General features: G+C 42.6%; 2 protein-coding genes across 2 annotated transcripts; one reads left to right on the top strand and one right to left on the bottom strand.

Annotated features, from left to right (window-relative positions):
- Window positions 1-3623: 3623 nt before the first annotated feature.
- LOC307085919 (5-beta-cholestane-3-alpha,7-alpha-diol 12-alpha-hydroxylase-like) lies at window positions 3624-5159 on the bottom strand (the record flags this gene model as incomplete). The annotated part of the gene is made up of 1 exon (XM_079750854.1): window positions 3624-5159. The coding sequence occupies one exon, from the start codon at window positions 5157-5159 to the stop codon at window positions 3624-3626; it is 1536 nt and encodes a 511-aa protein (XP_079606980.1).
- Window positions 5160-9888: 4729 nt separating this feature from the next.
- Window positions 9889-16499, top strand: LOC307085451 (alanine aminotransferase 2-like). The gene is made up of 11 exons (XM_079750251.1): window positions 9889-10009; window positions 10161-10250; window positions 10365-10470; window positions 10619-10752; window positions 13523-13766; window positions 14817-14896; window positions 15037-15173; window positions 15283-15454; window positions 15611-15766; window positions 15872-15984; window positions 16247-16499. Exons 1-11 carry the CDS (start codon window positions 9905-9907, stop codon window positions 16335-16337), a joined length of 1428 nt encoding a protein of 475 aa, XP_079606377.1. The 5' UTR covers window positions 9889-9904; the 3' UTR covers window positions 16338-16499.
- Window positions 16500-16525: the final 26 nt, after the last annotated feature.

The following is a 16525-nucleotide window of genomic DNA, read 5'->3' as shown; positions in this document are numbered from 1 at the left end:
GGTATGTGACAAGATTTAACAACCTTATTCAGTCTCCAAACTGTGGAACGAGCTCCCTCTTCATGTCAAGCTAGCCCTTTCAGTGTCCATCTTCAAATCCCTCCTAAAAACTCATTTATATTATTTTGTGTTTAACTACACATAACAGACCCTCCAGGATTTCGCGATGTTGCGATTTGCAACTTCAACGCAACATCAACCAATCACCGCAAATTGAGAGCAGTGTCGCAATTTTAACCAACCACCGCAACTTTCCCGCAAATTTGACCAATCAGAGGCGTCGTCTTGAACTGACGTCGACAAACAACTTTCCGCCTTACTTCCGTGTTTACGTTCAAGCGATTCAAGCATCCATGCAGTATGTGCGCATCCAACGTTTCCCAATTGCCGACCAAAATAACTGCGAAAGATCGCGAAAAGCAGTATCCTGGTATTCTACATGAAAGTGGGGGAAATTATTTTGCACTGCATGCAACATTGTGGTGGAACATAAGCGGAAATCTTCCATTGATATGCATTTTGCCACCGCAAAACATAACTGCAGAACTGCAGGCAGGACGTCAGACGACGAGGCAGATCATTTTGACGCAGGCTGTGGCATCCAAGTCAATCGCCAGCGCAGAAAGAATCAAGAATCAATTATTCATAGGACCATTACTCAGTGTTTTTGTTTTTTTAATTAATGTTTTTTTCAGTAATAACTTAATATTTAACAAATTACTCGGGGAAAATTGCAGCAATAACTTAATGTTTAACATCAGGAAAATCGCAACTTTCACTTCCTCTCGCACTGTAATCGCAACAAAAACCTAAAAAACACTGCAACTTTCATCGCAACTTTTTGGAAAAGCTCACGCAACATCAGGCATTATAGGCCGCAACAATCTCAAAAGAGGCGAAAGTCAGTCCCTCCGCGAAATCCTAGAGGGACTGATATAAGTCCTCTCTCCAGTAGGGCCGAGATCGTTTATTGGCCTTGTGCCACCGCGACCACTGACATACCATGGCATATGCCGTTCAGGAACGGCATATGCCGTTTAGGAACGGTAACTGCCGTTCTGGAACGGTAACTGCCGTTCCGGAACGGCATATGCCGTTCCACCTGAACTTGACCCACTGCATGCCACATTGGTGGGGGGAGGGTGGGGCTGAGGTGATTTACACCAAGGTCCTAAATCAAAGGTCATTACATTTCATCACATGCCTTACTCTTAATCTCTCCTGGGTATAGAGGTAGAAACTCAAATGTGCGCCATTTGCATCAGCTTTTTCCTGAAAAGAACTGGAAAATATCTTTAACGAAGAATGAACGGTTTATATTTACAATGACCAAGGGTCATAATTTGTTTGACATATAATTCAGTTATATTCATTCATAAAAAGCTATAAGGCTGCTCCAATACAGTGTACATTGTGTGTGCGTGCGCGTGCGTGTGAATGCGTGCGTGTGTGTGTAACAGAGGCTACTCTCAACTCCATGTGTGCATTTTAAGTGCATTTTTAAGCTGATCCACAAAGACATTACTTGTTAACAAAAGTTATTCAGTAATGGGCCACGTGCACCAACCAGGGTTTTTCTTAAAGTGTCCCAGAAAGAGGCACAGCCTCTGGGGCAGCATATGGTGTTCGGGGCCACAGCCAGGGTATGGAAAATAGGAGGATTCAGGTGGTTACAATCTGCATCCTCAGCTCTAGTGCCCATCTCAACCTTACTCACTACTAAAAAAGTTCCTCAAGGGGACAATACATTATCCATCTACCTGGTATGTGGTCAGTATGACCTGGTATGTTCTCTGCAGGACCTTCAGCTAAGTGGGCCATGGATCCAGAAAAATGTTGCAAGGCCCTTCTGGTGCCAGTGTGGGAGAAACTTAGCGTAGGTTTATGAATGAATGAAATAAGTGTCAACTTCCTGCCTGACATCCACATGTGTTTCTCATTTAACTCCTCATTTAGCCACCACTGAAATGAACATTATTGTTGACTAACCTGGCTTAGTCGACAAGCATCTCAAAGTTCACAGTTCAAAAATACTTTATTGTCCCCCCATGGGGCAATTTGTTGTGCAATAGATAGTATATAAATCCAAGTCACACACACAATAAAAAAACACTATACAATCAATAAATAGTAGTCAATATATATATATATAAATAATAATACACATACACTAAGACAGAGGCTCAGCATATCCAAAAGTGTGAGTTGTGGTGGGGGAAGGTGTTATCTACGGTTCTTTATAGAATTTAGAAGTAGAGTGGCTGCCATCTCTATATCTGGCTCACCCCATCCCCACAGTGAAAGACTGGGAGGACTTTATGATGGCCACAAAGAAGAAAAAAGCCCCTTCAGTCTTTCTCTCACTTTTACTTATGCAGACTTCTGTGTTAAGGTAAATAAGCTAATGTTTCAGTCAAAATTAAAGCATGGCCTGCTTTATGAATGTACTCCACAACCACATACGGTGGAATTGTGGTCAATTGGTTAAAGGTGTGTTTTATTGTCTGAATATAAGGATTTTTTTTTATTGTGCTCAGCCATGTGACATCTTTATCTTAACTCAAATATAAAGTCATTTGACACCCAAAACGTTATTTCCTTTCCAGCTGGAAGAGTGAGTTCACTGACACTACAATAGCCTAGGGCCTCATTAAACAGTGCACACAGTTGAAACAGGACTATTTATTTCTCACATTACTGTCTACACTTTATAGTTCTCTCCTCCTCACCCTGTCTCTTTGACCTATGAATAGGTATTTCACAGTAAGAAGACGGTACATTATTATATGGCACATTATTTTAGGGGGACAACTGCCACCATGTGCCCCCCTTGTGGCCATGCCATCGGCTGAAGCTATATTTTTAGAAGGTTCACGTGCTCAATCAAACAACGCTCGATAATGAAGTTCCCATGAAAGACCAGTCTAACCGGTCTCAACTCGCATGCAATCACCACTTCCGGTTCCCATTAAAGAAATCGACACACATTATTTGCCTATATTAAAACCACACATGCAATATTATATACTGACATATAAAGTTAAGACAAGACAAAACATAAAGGGGCATTATTATGGCATTTTTAATGGGAATGTGACATGACATGGTTGACATTTGGAGGATTGAAGAGTGACAAAATAGGTTAAGCAGATTGTTGAATGAAGCGATATAATTTCTCCCTCAATCATTGATGTGGTGTTGAGTGTTGTATAGAAGCAGTTATCACTACATCTCCTTATATTTTAACTGGTCTCCGACCAACAGTAATCTACCCCCCACAACCACGCCCAGTCTTACGATGGCTATCTTAAGACACATTTTGCTCTGAGCTGTGTGTGTGTGTTCTACAATAGTGGCACAGATTACAAAGTCACTTTATTAGACTAATCCGAATTTTTCGATTTTAAAATACATTTTATTGTTCCAAGACAGGAAATTAGGGTAAGTGTGTGTGTATATATATATATATATATATATATATATATATATATATATATATATATATATATATAATGTGTATGTGCGTTATTTAACATTTGATTTGTTAAAAAATATTCTGCCATGAAGCAACCATATATCTTTAAGATACTGTAAAAGTTAAACTCAAAAGTGTGATGTGTGATTTAAAATCGGAGTCTGTATCGGAAACCAATATCTCTGGTGGGTTGCATGGCCCCAAAACCCCATCGCGTGTGATCAATGTCAGGTGTCTCCTCGTTAGGATTCTTAAGCTCAAAGTCAAAGTATAATATCATGAACAACACAAACTGCTTCATCTCATTTGTGGCAAAGAAGCGCCCAGGGCACATGCTGACACCAGCTCCCCAGGGCATCGTGTAGTACCTCAACTTCTTCCCGTTCTTGTAAAAATCGGATTTCTTGCTGCCGTCTGGGTTGAGAAAACGGTCGTATTTGAAAGAAAGTGGATCGGGGTGGATTTCGGGATCGATTTGAACGGCAGTGTAAGGGAAGAGGGAAACCCGGTCGGCTTGTCGGATCTGATACTCGCGGCCATCGGCCATCTTGAGCTTCATTTTCTCCATCACAACTCTGGTGAGGACGGGCGCAGCGGTTAGCCGCAGGGTCTCCTCCAGAGCACTGTCGAGGATCGGCGTCTTCTGGATCATGTCATAGGTCAGGTCGACGATAGAGCCGCCGACCCTCACATCCTGCCCAGATTCCGTCACCACCCGGTCCACCTCCCCCCTCACAGCGGCCATGGCCTCTGGATGCTTCATGAGGTACAGAAGTAGCCAAAAGGCTGCAGGCCCAGTGTTTCCCTGGGACGCCCACAGGATTAGAAACATGTATCGGTCTTGCATGAACTCCTTCATTCCTAGGTCCTCTCTAGTCTGCCGCAGTTCATTCACCCAGCCGCTGGGATTGTCCTTATTCTTGACCACCTGTAATGACAAGGTTTTCCAAAACAGCCTCAGCAGCTTCTTGACCTCAAACCTCTCTCCCGGTGATAGGACGCCATAGGCCAGTTTGGGGAAGTATTGATCATACTTACGAAACTCCTTAAACAGTTCATCAGATTGAATTCTGTCCATCTCAAAGGATTTCTCAGTGCTGCCAGCCTCCCTCAATGACACATTACCGTATAGTGATAGGTACCCTGCCCTGAAAACAATGTTATAACTGTACATGAAAAGTCCATCCTCAATCCAGGTCTTTTGGTCTCCCCCTTTGCCTACACTGTGGAGCATGAGGTTCTGCAAATTTTTCATCATACTTTCTGTTAATAATACCAATCCATCACCCATCAGATGCCTGTTGTTGGAATCATGTGAAAATTTGCTTTCATTTTCCATCGGCTTGTAACCAAATACTCTGCCCACCAGCTTCCTGGCAAAAGCATTGAAGTTCAGTTTGGCGCGGGCCTCCTTGACAACCGCACCAAAAGATGAAGGATCCATGAGAAATGTGAAGTAATTCCCCCCGAGTTGTACCGTGAATATGTCCCCATGTTTTTGCCTCATCCTCTCCAAGAACTTTGCTGTGTCCCTGCGAAACTCCAACACGTGGCCCAACCAGGGAATGGGACCCCGATCCAATGGGGGTTCACCGGGCAGTCGCCTTCTGAATGCTCCTAAAAGGTAAAGCCCCCCAAATAGAGAGGCTAGAAGAGCCAGCAGGATAGGCACCAGTAAACCCATTGCTCTCAGTCCCCTCTGAAGTACAAAGACTAAATGAGGGAGAGCTCAAATTCCTCTGTGATAGGGACTTTATGCTCCTCCTCTGGCCCTGTGGATGGGAGGACACATAATTGTTACTGCTACTACAAGCCTATAGTTTCTCTATAAAAGTATGACTAAAGCGACTACAATACTCACTTTTGTAACATTGTTTATTATGCAATTAGCTATAAATGTGTACAGCTTCCTTTAATTGAGTAATAAATAGCATTATTTGTTCTACAGAGATGAGTAAAACAAACAGAAGATGGTTATGTCTGTTTGAGTATTATTAACTTGAGTCAAGTGTTCTTCCCATGGGTTTTCTGCATGGGATTCTCACATGACATCAGATAATAAACTTGGTTTATGTGTGTGAGAGCGCTTTAACTCACAATGTCTTGAAGTGAGTCTTGAGTCCTTTGCGGAAGCTGGTGAGTGACTCTGCGGCCCTGACATTTACATTTACATTTACATTTAGGGCATTTAGCAGACGCTTTTATCCAAAGCGACTTACAATAAGTGCATTTGTTACAATAAGTACATTTGTCATAAGAAGTGAAACAATATATCGCTGTCGGTACAGTAAAGACGTTCATAGAACCAAGTGCAAGTACTACAATCGCTAGGCTAACCCATTCCCCGTGTAAAGCAGCGATAGCAGCTACTGTAGATGCTACACAATTAAGTACCTTGTACAAGTGCCAGGACGTACAACATTCAATGGTGGCTGTGCATTGGTTTCTATGCAGAGTCGAGACGAACTCTGAACAGGTGAGTTTTGAGTTTTTTGCGGAAGCTGGTGAGTGACTCTGCGGTCCTGCCATCGGTAGGGAGCTCGTTCCACCACTGAGGTCCCAAAACAGAGAAAAGTTGTGACTTTGCTGATCGACCTTTGCTTGCTCTTAGCGATGGCGGTACCAGACGTCCGGCTGACATCACAGGGAGCTCCTTCCGCCACTTCCAAAACAGAGGAGTTGTGACATTGATGATCGACCTTTGCTTGCTCTTAGCGATGGTGGTACCAGGCATCCAGCTGTAGTTGAGCGTGGTGTGGTCTGACCAACGCTTCGATGTACGCAAGGGCAGTTCCATTGACCGCCTTGTAGGCGAGTAACATCATCTTGATTCTGATGCAAGCTACTACAGGGAGCACCTTCTAATGATAGCATTTCAGCTAAAATGTATAATAGATTCATTACTTTCGTTCCAACTTGACAGATTACAAGTATTGTTGCAATATATGTTCATTTTAATTTGTTCAAAATCAAAACATTAATGTTGGAAGAAAACATTTGTAGGTTACGGTAACTAACAAGCCAAGCAAGCCTTATAAACAAGGTAATTTAATCAATACAATACTACTCTGTTTGGAAAACAAGCAATGGAAATACCATTAGAATGAAAAACGTTTCAGAATCAGCATCCAAATGTTCGATTGAGTTTATTATTTTGAGCCAGGTTAAAATTGTGGCTATGTTCAATTTTGTTGAGAAACAAGACTTGTTGCTAGACATGTTGCAAGAAAAGCGACAGATTCGTTCAGTGATAAACTATCAGATGCAATATCTTTATCCTGTGTTCTCTTTTCCATGTCCAATTGTCTCTTGTCTCTTCTGCCCTTCACCACCAGTCCTAAATTGTCTTTTAGGAGCCATTTGTGTAACGTACTCGGGTTCATCAAAATAAATCTTCAGTGAATGAAGATTCATAGCGTTACCAAGGCAACACTCCATGGACCTATTGCTACCATGAACCTATTAAAGAAAGGACAGCGGATTAAAAACTGGCGCCCATTCATTCCTATGAAAACTGCTCAATGGCGCAGGGCAAGATCAAGGAGAGATTTGCTTCCACATCATGGAAGCCAGCGTTCAAGTTCAAGTAACACCATACAAAGTGGGAGGAGCGAACAACACAGAAAGTCACACTGGTCGTTTGGCTCTCTCTAGTGGTTGTGGCCCTAAACAACGGCTTATAGTGTTGTGGCTGTGGGTACCAGATTGACTCGGCTGCCAGATCGACTCGGGGTCCTGCGCTTACAGATGACGTATCGACACTTGACGTATCGACACAAGCCAACGGACAAAACCCGGAAGAGTTGTTTATCAACGGGGCTCAGTCATGGACATAAAAAGGCTCAATCCGTTTCGGTTTTGATTTCATTGAACGCAGCCCGTTCTTCCGCACAAACAAAGCCATTGGAAACACGTCTAAAAGCACTGATGAATGCATATTGTGGCGAGCAGTACGGGAACGACGAGACGGGAGCCTAGGTTAAGCGGTTACGCAACTCTCATGCTCCATACACCGCATGACTCCGAGAGTTGCCTTTATTGAACACCATCGAACATAACAGAAACACGACACACCTGACCAACACACACAACACTCTCACTAATGGTTCTGATCACACTACACATCACACAACAATGGAACAACACACAACCAATGAAAAACCCCAAACCCGTTAACCCCACTTAACCGAACAACAAAACAAGTTGACAAAAGCCCCTTTTGTCAACTGACAACCCCAATTCCCAGGATCCCCTGCACGACCCCGGAAGAGTGGCCACAATATGTAACCCAGTTCCTGTTAGGGACTCTTATTCTGAAGGAGGAGAACGGAACTGTCTGCGTGTGGGTCGCTGTTTTGACTCTGTGTTGGGAGCGCTGGAAATAAAGTGGATCACCCTGTTCAGTGAATGGAGGTAACCGATTCTTATTTTATATATTACCCAAGTATAGGCAACAATAAAAGGCTCGGTTACACATATATTTTTGTTTTCACCATGTTAGTAATTATCACCTACAAAACATCCTATATTGATGAAAGTCCCCCCCCCCCCCCAACGTTTATTAGCTAACGTTAGCCATCAATCTAAAGCCACAAATATTATCTGATCAATCTTTGTACATTAGATTATTATTCATAGATTAGAAAACAAAAGGAGATTGGTAATACTTGGGAATAACATGAGAATGAATGAAACGCGAATGCGCATTTAAAAGGCAGAGTTTACAGGAAGTGCGTCATTATTGCGCATCTAGGACCCCGAGTCGATCTGGCAGCTGAGTATCACTCCCTCCAGGTAATAAACAAAACCATGGTTCTCGATACTGTTGAATTTATTGCTGCTCCCTATCATCTCACTGTCATCATCCACTATTATCCACTGCAATATCCACCTCGAACCTTATATTGTCACAGTATGACAATATAAAAATAGACACGTTCACATACTGTAAAAATTAAACAAATATATTCGGAAAATAAACGTTATACACTTTATACACATACCTCGCTGGCTGCACATAACCATGAGGGGATGAGGTTTCTGCGGCAAAAATACCCGGTTCAAAATACCCAAAAGAAAAAAATCTTCTTCACTCTTCTCCGCTCACTCTCTCTCACTCACACACACCCACACACACACACACCCACACACACACACACACACACACACACACTTTACTGTATTGGGAGAGCCTTATCATTGTATCGATGAATATGACTGAATTATATGTCAAACAAAATATGACCCATGGTCATTGTAAATATAAATATAAACCATTTCTTCATCGTCACAGATCTTTTCCAGTTCTTTTCAGGAAAAAAAAAATCCTAAACAGTCACTCGCAAATTCTTCCCTCTCCTACAACTGTGCCTCCTAAAGGAAATGCAGAGCTCCGGTTTTTGCCAGGCAGGGCTAGGCATGAGAATGCTTTCATTGCCAGAAGATGATCATGTCAGGTGCAGTAGTGTTTCATGCCATACAATCACTATGCTGTATCTAGACCCAGTTTTCTATAGCATAACAGACGGTAGTTTCATGACATTTAAAAGACAGTAGGCCACAATCAAACTACTTTTATGAACAACTTTGTCTTAAGTGGCAAATTTTTCTTTTACTTATGGACTCATGGATTTTTTAGGGCCGATACTATACCGATTTTTTTCTCATCAGCTTAGCCGATAACCGATACAACAATACAGATTTTCTTGAGCCGATAATACCCTGGGAATCCAGAGTTCTCGCGAGAGCACAATTTGAATTTGCTCAGCGAGTCACTCTGGGAACGAGCAATATACTCGTGTATATTCTGGGCCTCCCCTGGCCCAGAACATTAATCAATCACATCGATGTATCAATATAGGCGGGCCAAAAGCGTTGCTGTTTTACCGACCGGATACGGCAAGTCTTATCTATTGGTTAGCTCCACTGGTCTGGATACGTCACCCCTTGTATTCTTCTGATTGGTCGTAGTGTTATCCAATGTGTGTTATCCAGTGATATTTTCAAATGCATTCTTGGTGCCGCCCCTCGAGTTGGGCCATTTCCATTACTCATTGCCAGACCCAGCTTTCTAGATGTGGGTCTGGATTTCCAGGCTAAGCCTCCCTCAATTTACATCATAAAAATGACACAATGATGATAAAAAATGTAACAATGTCTAAATTTTAAAAAGTGAACATTTGTTGAACTGTCTGTAAATCATGCAAAAATATATATAAATAATAATAAGTTTTCAGTATCGGCCAATACGATACATGTGAAAAAAGACACCTTTCCTGTTTGCATTTCAATGTGACAGAACCTAAAAAAAAAAAAGAAGAAAAAAAAGGAGTTCAATTATCAAGCCCTTGAACTAGCACCTCCCACTGTGTTAAAAGACTGCTCACACATTGTTAGTACCTGTTTGGTCTAAACCCTCCTCATACAAAGATGTCTCAACATGGACTGATTAATCCAATGGTAAGAAACATCAGGGCCCTAAAGCGCGATGCACTTATGAGACAAGCTGTTCGAATTGAAGAAGAGATCAAACAGGTAAAATAACTAATCTTCCTATGTCAAAATGTTCATGGAAATTGACTTCAAAAGCATTTCCTTGTAAAACATTGAATTGTCCATGACCTTGTCCAACTGGAAACCATATCCCATTGGACATTAACTTGATACACTTATACACCTCATGTAGGGGATGAAAAAGCCATACAACGAAGTAATTGATGTTTCTCGGGATAATCCACATGCAACAGGCATGAAACCCTTGTCATTTTTTCGACAGGTAACTGTCCCATGTCCACCTTGATACTTTCTTTGTGTGTTCCTTTATTAGTATATATGGATTAATCTATTGAATCAAGAAATTCCTTGTTAACTTTATTTCATTCATTTCAAGGTTATTGCATCATGCATTTACCCTGAGCTTATCGACGGTGACAAAATGCCCTTGGATGTAAGAGAGAGAGCCAAGACCCTGCTTGAATGCCTTGGTGGCAGCATTGGTGAGAAATCTTTAGATATTGTGTACACCATGAAAATTTCAAGCTACCACTGTTTTGTCATTGTTGGAAAATGCTTGATGGTGTCTTGAGGACACACCTATTGTACCAGCGCACCTGTGTGTAAACATAAACCATCCTGTTCTCCCAGGTTGTTACAGTGACACGATAGGCATACCAATCATGCGTGATAGTGTCTCTAATTTCCTAACCCGTCGAGATGAAGGAGTCCCTTCTCCCCCTGGGAACATCTTTATCACCCATGGATCCGACCATGGCTTTGGGGTATGCTATTTGTGATGTAAGATTTATTGAAGAGGCTGTAGGTATGATTTAAAAGGATACACTCAGATATCTGAACCAGCCTTTGCCTGTCTTACCCAGATAAAGCCAGCGTGAGCCACTTCCATTGATTTGCAGAGTTACAGTAGCCTATGTCACGTTTATGTAAGGGGAATACACTTAAGAATAATTTTAAAAGATTTCCAATGTTTTCTGAATAGTCACTTATTAAAAACAAGTAACCAGACATCAAGCCTAGTAACTAGAGGAAAGAAATTGCTCACCTAGCAAACCCCCCTTCTTGATGCAATAGGAGGAATTTCAAATTGAACAACTCGTCTGCCTCTGGGTAAGACAGAACGCTGGGTAAGACAAGCAATCAACTGATATCTCAGCCTATTCCTTTAAAGGGATACTTCACTGATACAGAACCAGCGTTCTATCATTATAAAATCGCTATTATAGTATAGAAAAAAGGTTTTTCTTCCCTTAGTCTTTCCTTGGCCCAGCTGTCCTCCTTAGATTTCTCCTGAACTGACGTCAAATGACGCGTTTGACGTCATGTCAGTAGAATTTTGCTTGCCTGCTCCTCCTTGCCTCCTCCGCAAACTTGTAAGCCAACTAATAAGGAATGAGGGGGGCGGGAGCTCGCGTAGGAGATGTAAACACAATGGCCGCCATGTTTCTTCACCGCTTAGCTAGACAACTAGGCCGACACAAACCTCTGACCATGGCAGAAGCAAATTTGCAGTGAGAAACAGCCGAAGTTGAGAGACCCATGTATTGTATCTCGGCCATGTTGGAGAAGGAATTGGAGGAAGAAACGTTGGCTTTGACTCTCTGAAGTCCAGATTGAACTGCAACTTCAGATTGATGTGGAAGTTACCAGAAAAAAAACATCTCTAAAACGACTCCGTTGAGTTCTCCGATCTCTCTGGTTCTTCCACTTCTACATCAATCTGAAGTAGACTGAAATGAGACATGGAGGAGAAAGAGATTGGTGCCTGCGATTGTGGACCGCGATTGTCTTCCACCGGAGCCCGCAGCGGGCAGTGCCGAGGCGGTGGGCAGCGGGGCTCCGGCGGTAGACAATTGCGGGCAACAATCCCTTCTCCTCCATGTCGCAGTTCGCAGTTCCACATCAATCTGAAGTTGCAGTTCAATATGGACTTCAGAGAGTCAAGCCAATGTTTCTTCCCCAAATTCCTTCTCCACCATGGCCAAGAATCAATACACAGGTCTTATTTTGCAAACCTGTACCCGAGGATTACATTCCACACCCGACGAGACCTGCTATAAATTGATACGACGCCCGACCCGCACCCAAAGGAAAATTAGACACATTAGATCGAATGCCGGGGAATTACACTGTCTGGTGTTTGGCGTGGTACTTTAGATTGCTGTGCAAAAAAAGCACATCATCCACTGTGGACGATTTTAGTTTACTCCTCTTTTCCTGAATAGCATCTCCAGCACCAGAGAAGTCTGGCTCGCAATCGCAAAACCCGCGATCAACCCGTGCTGTTCAGGCGTCCGACCCGACCAGCACCCGTTTCCGACACAGTACCTACATTAGTGCAGGACTCTGGCTGAGATAACCCACACTATGCGTCTTTACTTGTTGTGGAAGTACCAGAGACGTCCGAGAACCCGACGCAGTTTTTAATTCATAATATCATCCGGAGGCGCACACAGCTTTTGGCTGCGATATTATATGTTATATTATATTATATAGATACCTATATATTATATAATATTATATTTAGATATAGAGCTCTGGGAGTCCGCAAACGGCAACAATCACTTCTCCATGCTGCTGCACGGTGGACTGCAGGGAGTGAACGCTGATTGGCTGTTATGTTACGTCCCTCAGGGAGTGAGCAAAAAAGTCACCGTCTGCCTTTTCTCGGTAAAGGAGGCACAAAATTTGAAATTTATGTTACTATTCGACTAAATATATGACCCTGCTTGCTTTCAATAGATTAATGTCTCCACCTGTGAAGTATTCCTTTAAGAGCTATTATTTGTAGGTAATTCTTTCGAAATGTCATCGCCACCTAGCCTTGGTATACCCAGGCTGCCTGGATTCCATGGATCAGATTTTCGCCTGAGATAGGGAACCAATCACAGAATGGGGAGGGACGGCAAGACGATGACGACGTCTATGCGACACACCCATCATCTTCTTCCTCATCGAATTTCTGTCGCTCTATATGCGTCATCTGGTATAATTGATACGATTGGCTATGAGCTACGTACAGACTCATATGATAGACATTCGTAGCGCCCAATAAACGGCTCCGGGCAATCGTAAACTGCGCCTCAACTACGAGAAAATGAATGTGTGGTTCCCAGACCTCTTCTCAATGTAGATTGAGATGAGGTCTGGCGTTAAACAGGCTAATCGCCAACCGTCGGATATGAAGTATGAGAATATCAGTTTTGAGAAGACTGCAGTTGCCTCTGTAAGAGTTATTTATTAAGACCATTTCCCGCTAATTTCTGATCGGATCCATCTCTGATTGGTTGATGGAACCGATCTTGCCTGTCCTTCCCACCAGTTTCGAATGGCGGAGAAACTTTGGGGGATAGGGTAATAAGGGGAGGGGACATCTTTTGGTAGAGCTGCAAAATCGTGCAAATTTTTGCCCTTTTAAGAACTCCCGAATCGTACCTACAGCAGCTTTAAATGGAGAGTGATGATCCAGCTCGTCTTGTTTCCTGATCAAACTCTGTCCCTTTCTGCCCCATGTCCCGCCCATTACTCCTATAGCTCCTTCTAACAATGTTGGTGGACGCCGACCGCTCACCCCTCGTAGGGGTGCTGACTCCGGTGCCATCACAAGATTTTGGCAATGCCACCCTGGTGGCGTTGGGAGCCACCGCGGTGCCGTATTATCTAGACGGCCAACAGGGCTGGCGGCTGCACACAGAGGAGCTACAGAGAGCTCTGCGGTCGGCGAGGGAAGTGTGTGATCCCGTCGCACTATACGTCATCAATCCTGGAGATCCCACAGGTGAGATTTGTTAAACGTTTTACCAGTTGCAAAGTCTGAAATAGTGCATAGAATTTGAAGAGCGCACGATTCTAAGCTAATATGACCATGCTAATATGAACATTTTGGGGTGGAATGGAGTCTAGGTAAACAATTGTGGAAGTAGTTAAATCCTAACATTTGTAGAGAATAATAGAAAATGTTAGAATAATAACGCCTAAGAATTACAATATTTAAGCATGCAGCACTCACCTTAAAAATAGGAAACAATGTCCTCCTCGCTAGTGGTTACGTTACCCGTGAGCTGTCACCGTGAAGTAAACCGAATCATGCCCCATAAACTAGTTAGCTAGCTAATTAATTGAATTCGTCTCCCTCACAGCAGGCAGAACTTTTCATTAAATTAGCGGTAACAAAGCCCACCCATTTAGACCGAAGATAGATTGGTCAATTTTACTGTCATTTGAAATTATCGCATTGATTTACGATTACTTGACCCTCCGTGGAGTTATAGCGGGACCACCAATCACAGAGCTGCATAGCATTTTCTTCCCAACAACTGCCGAGTCAGAAAAAACCTGATAGGCTGACAAAGGGGCTTATTCTTTCATTTCACCCTTCACATTCCAACACAGATTGAATAGGCAGTTTTGAATGGTTAATTTCCCCAGAAATTATAAGTTTAGATGTTGACGGTCAAATAATGAATTCATCTAATAAAATAGATTTTAGGTAGACCGGCTAGATAGAATATCTTACGCCCTAGAGGGCCTTAACGGTTCCCCTCTGAAGTTAGCTGTATAATTAGGAATAAGCTTTGCAGCTTTATTTGTATAATTGTTAAAATAAAAAACGACATCTGTAATATTGTTTGTTTTGAGCAGCGTTTTGACCCTTACTCACTCGCACAACTGTACTCTCAATCATGGTGAAAATTGAGAATATATTTCGCTAGAGTGCTCTTGCTAATCATTCATTCGAGCATGCCTTGTGCTAAAGCTGGGCACTATTTGGTGTTTTTAGCCAGATTTGCCAAAAGTATCCCAAAGGACTAGGGCTTTGTCTCCGCAGGCCACGTTCAGAGCAGAGAATCAATGGAGGAGATCATCCGCTTCGTATATGAGGAGAAGCTTATCCTATTTGCCAATGAGGTTAGTGTTTTCATTATAAAGTCAATTTTTATCACAGAAACAGCCTCAAATGGCTTCAAAGGTAGCATTACCCGACGCTTCGCATCATAAGTGACTTCAGTTTTCCCTTGTTTTTCCATTTCAAATATTTTGCTGCTAAGGACCACCAAGATATTTTGATTGGTAAGGGGTGCATGTTCGTATCATACAAGAAGGTTCTGGCCGAGATGGGATCTCCTTTTTCTGATGCGGTGGAGTTGGTGTCATTCCACTCAGCATCCAAAGGCTTCATGGGAGAGTGAGTCCTGTTTAGCTTTCAGAATTTACCCCACTAATGCAAAAATAAAATTTGTTATCTTTGTACTCTTTTTGAGACCACATTTTGAATGTGTTGCTTGTTCCCTTAGGGGGGGTCTGCGTGGTGGATACATAGAGGTGGTCAACTTCGACCCGTCAGTTCAGAAAGAGTTTGACCGGCTCATCTCCCTACTGGGCCTTCCTGTCATCGGTCAGTTGGCCCTTGATGTGATGTTGAACCCCTTACAACCAGGAGACCCCTCATACGCACAGTATCAAGAGGTTATACTCATTTCAAAAATTACTCTAGGAATGTTTTGAACTGAAGGTTAGGTTTCTCTAGAAGAGTTGTATTATCTGCAGCACTGCAATTTTATTGGGACGGCTGTATAGCAGACCCGGCTATTACTATTCATGTGGTATCTTCTCTGTGTATAGGACATACAGCACATCAGGGAAACATTGGTCCATAACGTGACAAGAGTCATGGAGGTACTCAACAGCTTGCCAGGAATCAGCTGTGAGCCAATACAAGGAGGGGCCTCCATATTCCCCAGATTACATCTTCCACACAGTGCCATTCACCAAGCCAAGGTCAGAGAGCACAGCCTAACAGTACGGATCCTGGCTAACGATAGCATTGACTCTGTCTGCAGGTTTGGAAGGTTATGCATTACCCATGTCCTTATTATCTTTCAGGAGGAGGAACAGCTTCCAGATTTCTTCTATTGCTCCAGGCTGCTGGAGCAGACGGGTTTGTGTGTATGTCCCGGTTCTGACCTTGGACTACCAGAGGGAACCTACCACATCCGGTACAAAGCCCTGAAAAAAATAGTTTCCTATGAAGCTTTAGAAGCATTAGGCTCTTCCAACACTAAACACGAAAACGTTTTTATTATTGTGTTGCTGTTCTTTACAAGTCCACATCTCCAACTAATTTTGGCATCAGAAAGTCGTCCTGTTTGAGAATGCCTTAACTTCCTTAAATTGGCATATAATTAAAGGTTACCTAGCTTCAATATGAATGCATTTCAGGTAGACCTAAGTAAAACCTTCTCCTTATTTTTCCCACAGACTCTGCATCATGAACCCTGTGGATACAATGGAGGAAGTACTGAGACGTCTGGGCAATTTTCACAAACAGTTTATGAAGGATTTCTCTTGAACGGAGAATAGTGAACATGGAAAAGCCAAAATGGGGAGTTTTTCTTTTACGTTAATGCAACATTCGCCTTTGAGTATTTTGCATCTTGAGATATTGTACAAAATAACAATGAGTGTTACACATACTTCTGTTTTAATTTGACTCAATAAAATATTAGACAGATTCATGACTTCTCGTTCACACGGTGA

This window comes from Pollachius pollachius, assembly GCF_949987615.1.
Source record: "Pollachius pollachius genome assembly, chromosome: 14".
Lineage (NCBI taxonomy): Eukaryota > Metazoa > Chordata > Actinopteri > Gadiformes > Gadidae > Pollachius > Pollachius pollachius.
Note: the sequence above shows the minus strand (reverse complement) of the source record. Positions and strands in the feature narration are given on the sequence as shown.

What these genes read in the sequence shown, in the direction of transcription:
- LOC307085451 (XM_079750251.1), top strand. Translation starts at nt 9,905, where the DNA reads ATGTCTCAACATGGACTGATTAATCCAATGGTAAGAAACATCAGGGCC. An exon ending in CAATCCTGGAGATCCCACAG is followed by an intron (nt 13,767 to 14,816) that starts GTGAGATTTGTT and finishes TTGTCTCCGCAG; the next exon opens with GCCACGTTCAGAGCAGAGAA. An exon ending in TTATCCTATTTGCCAATGAG is followed by an intron (nt 14,897 to 15,036) that starts GTTAGTGTTTTC and finishes TTTGCTGCTAAG; the next exon opens with GACCACCAAGATATTTTGAT.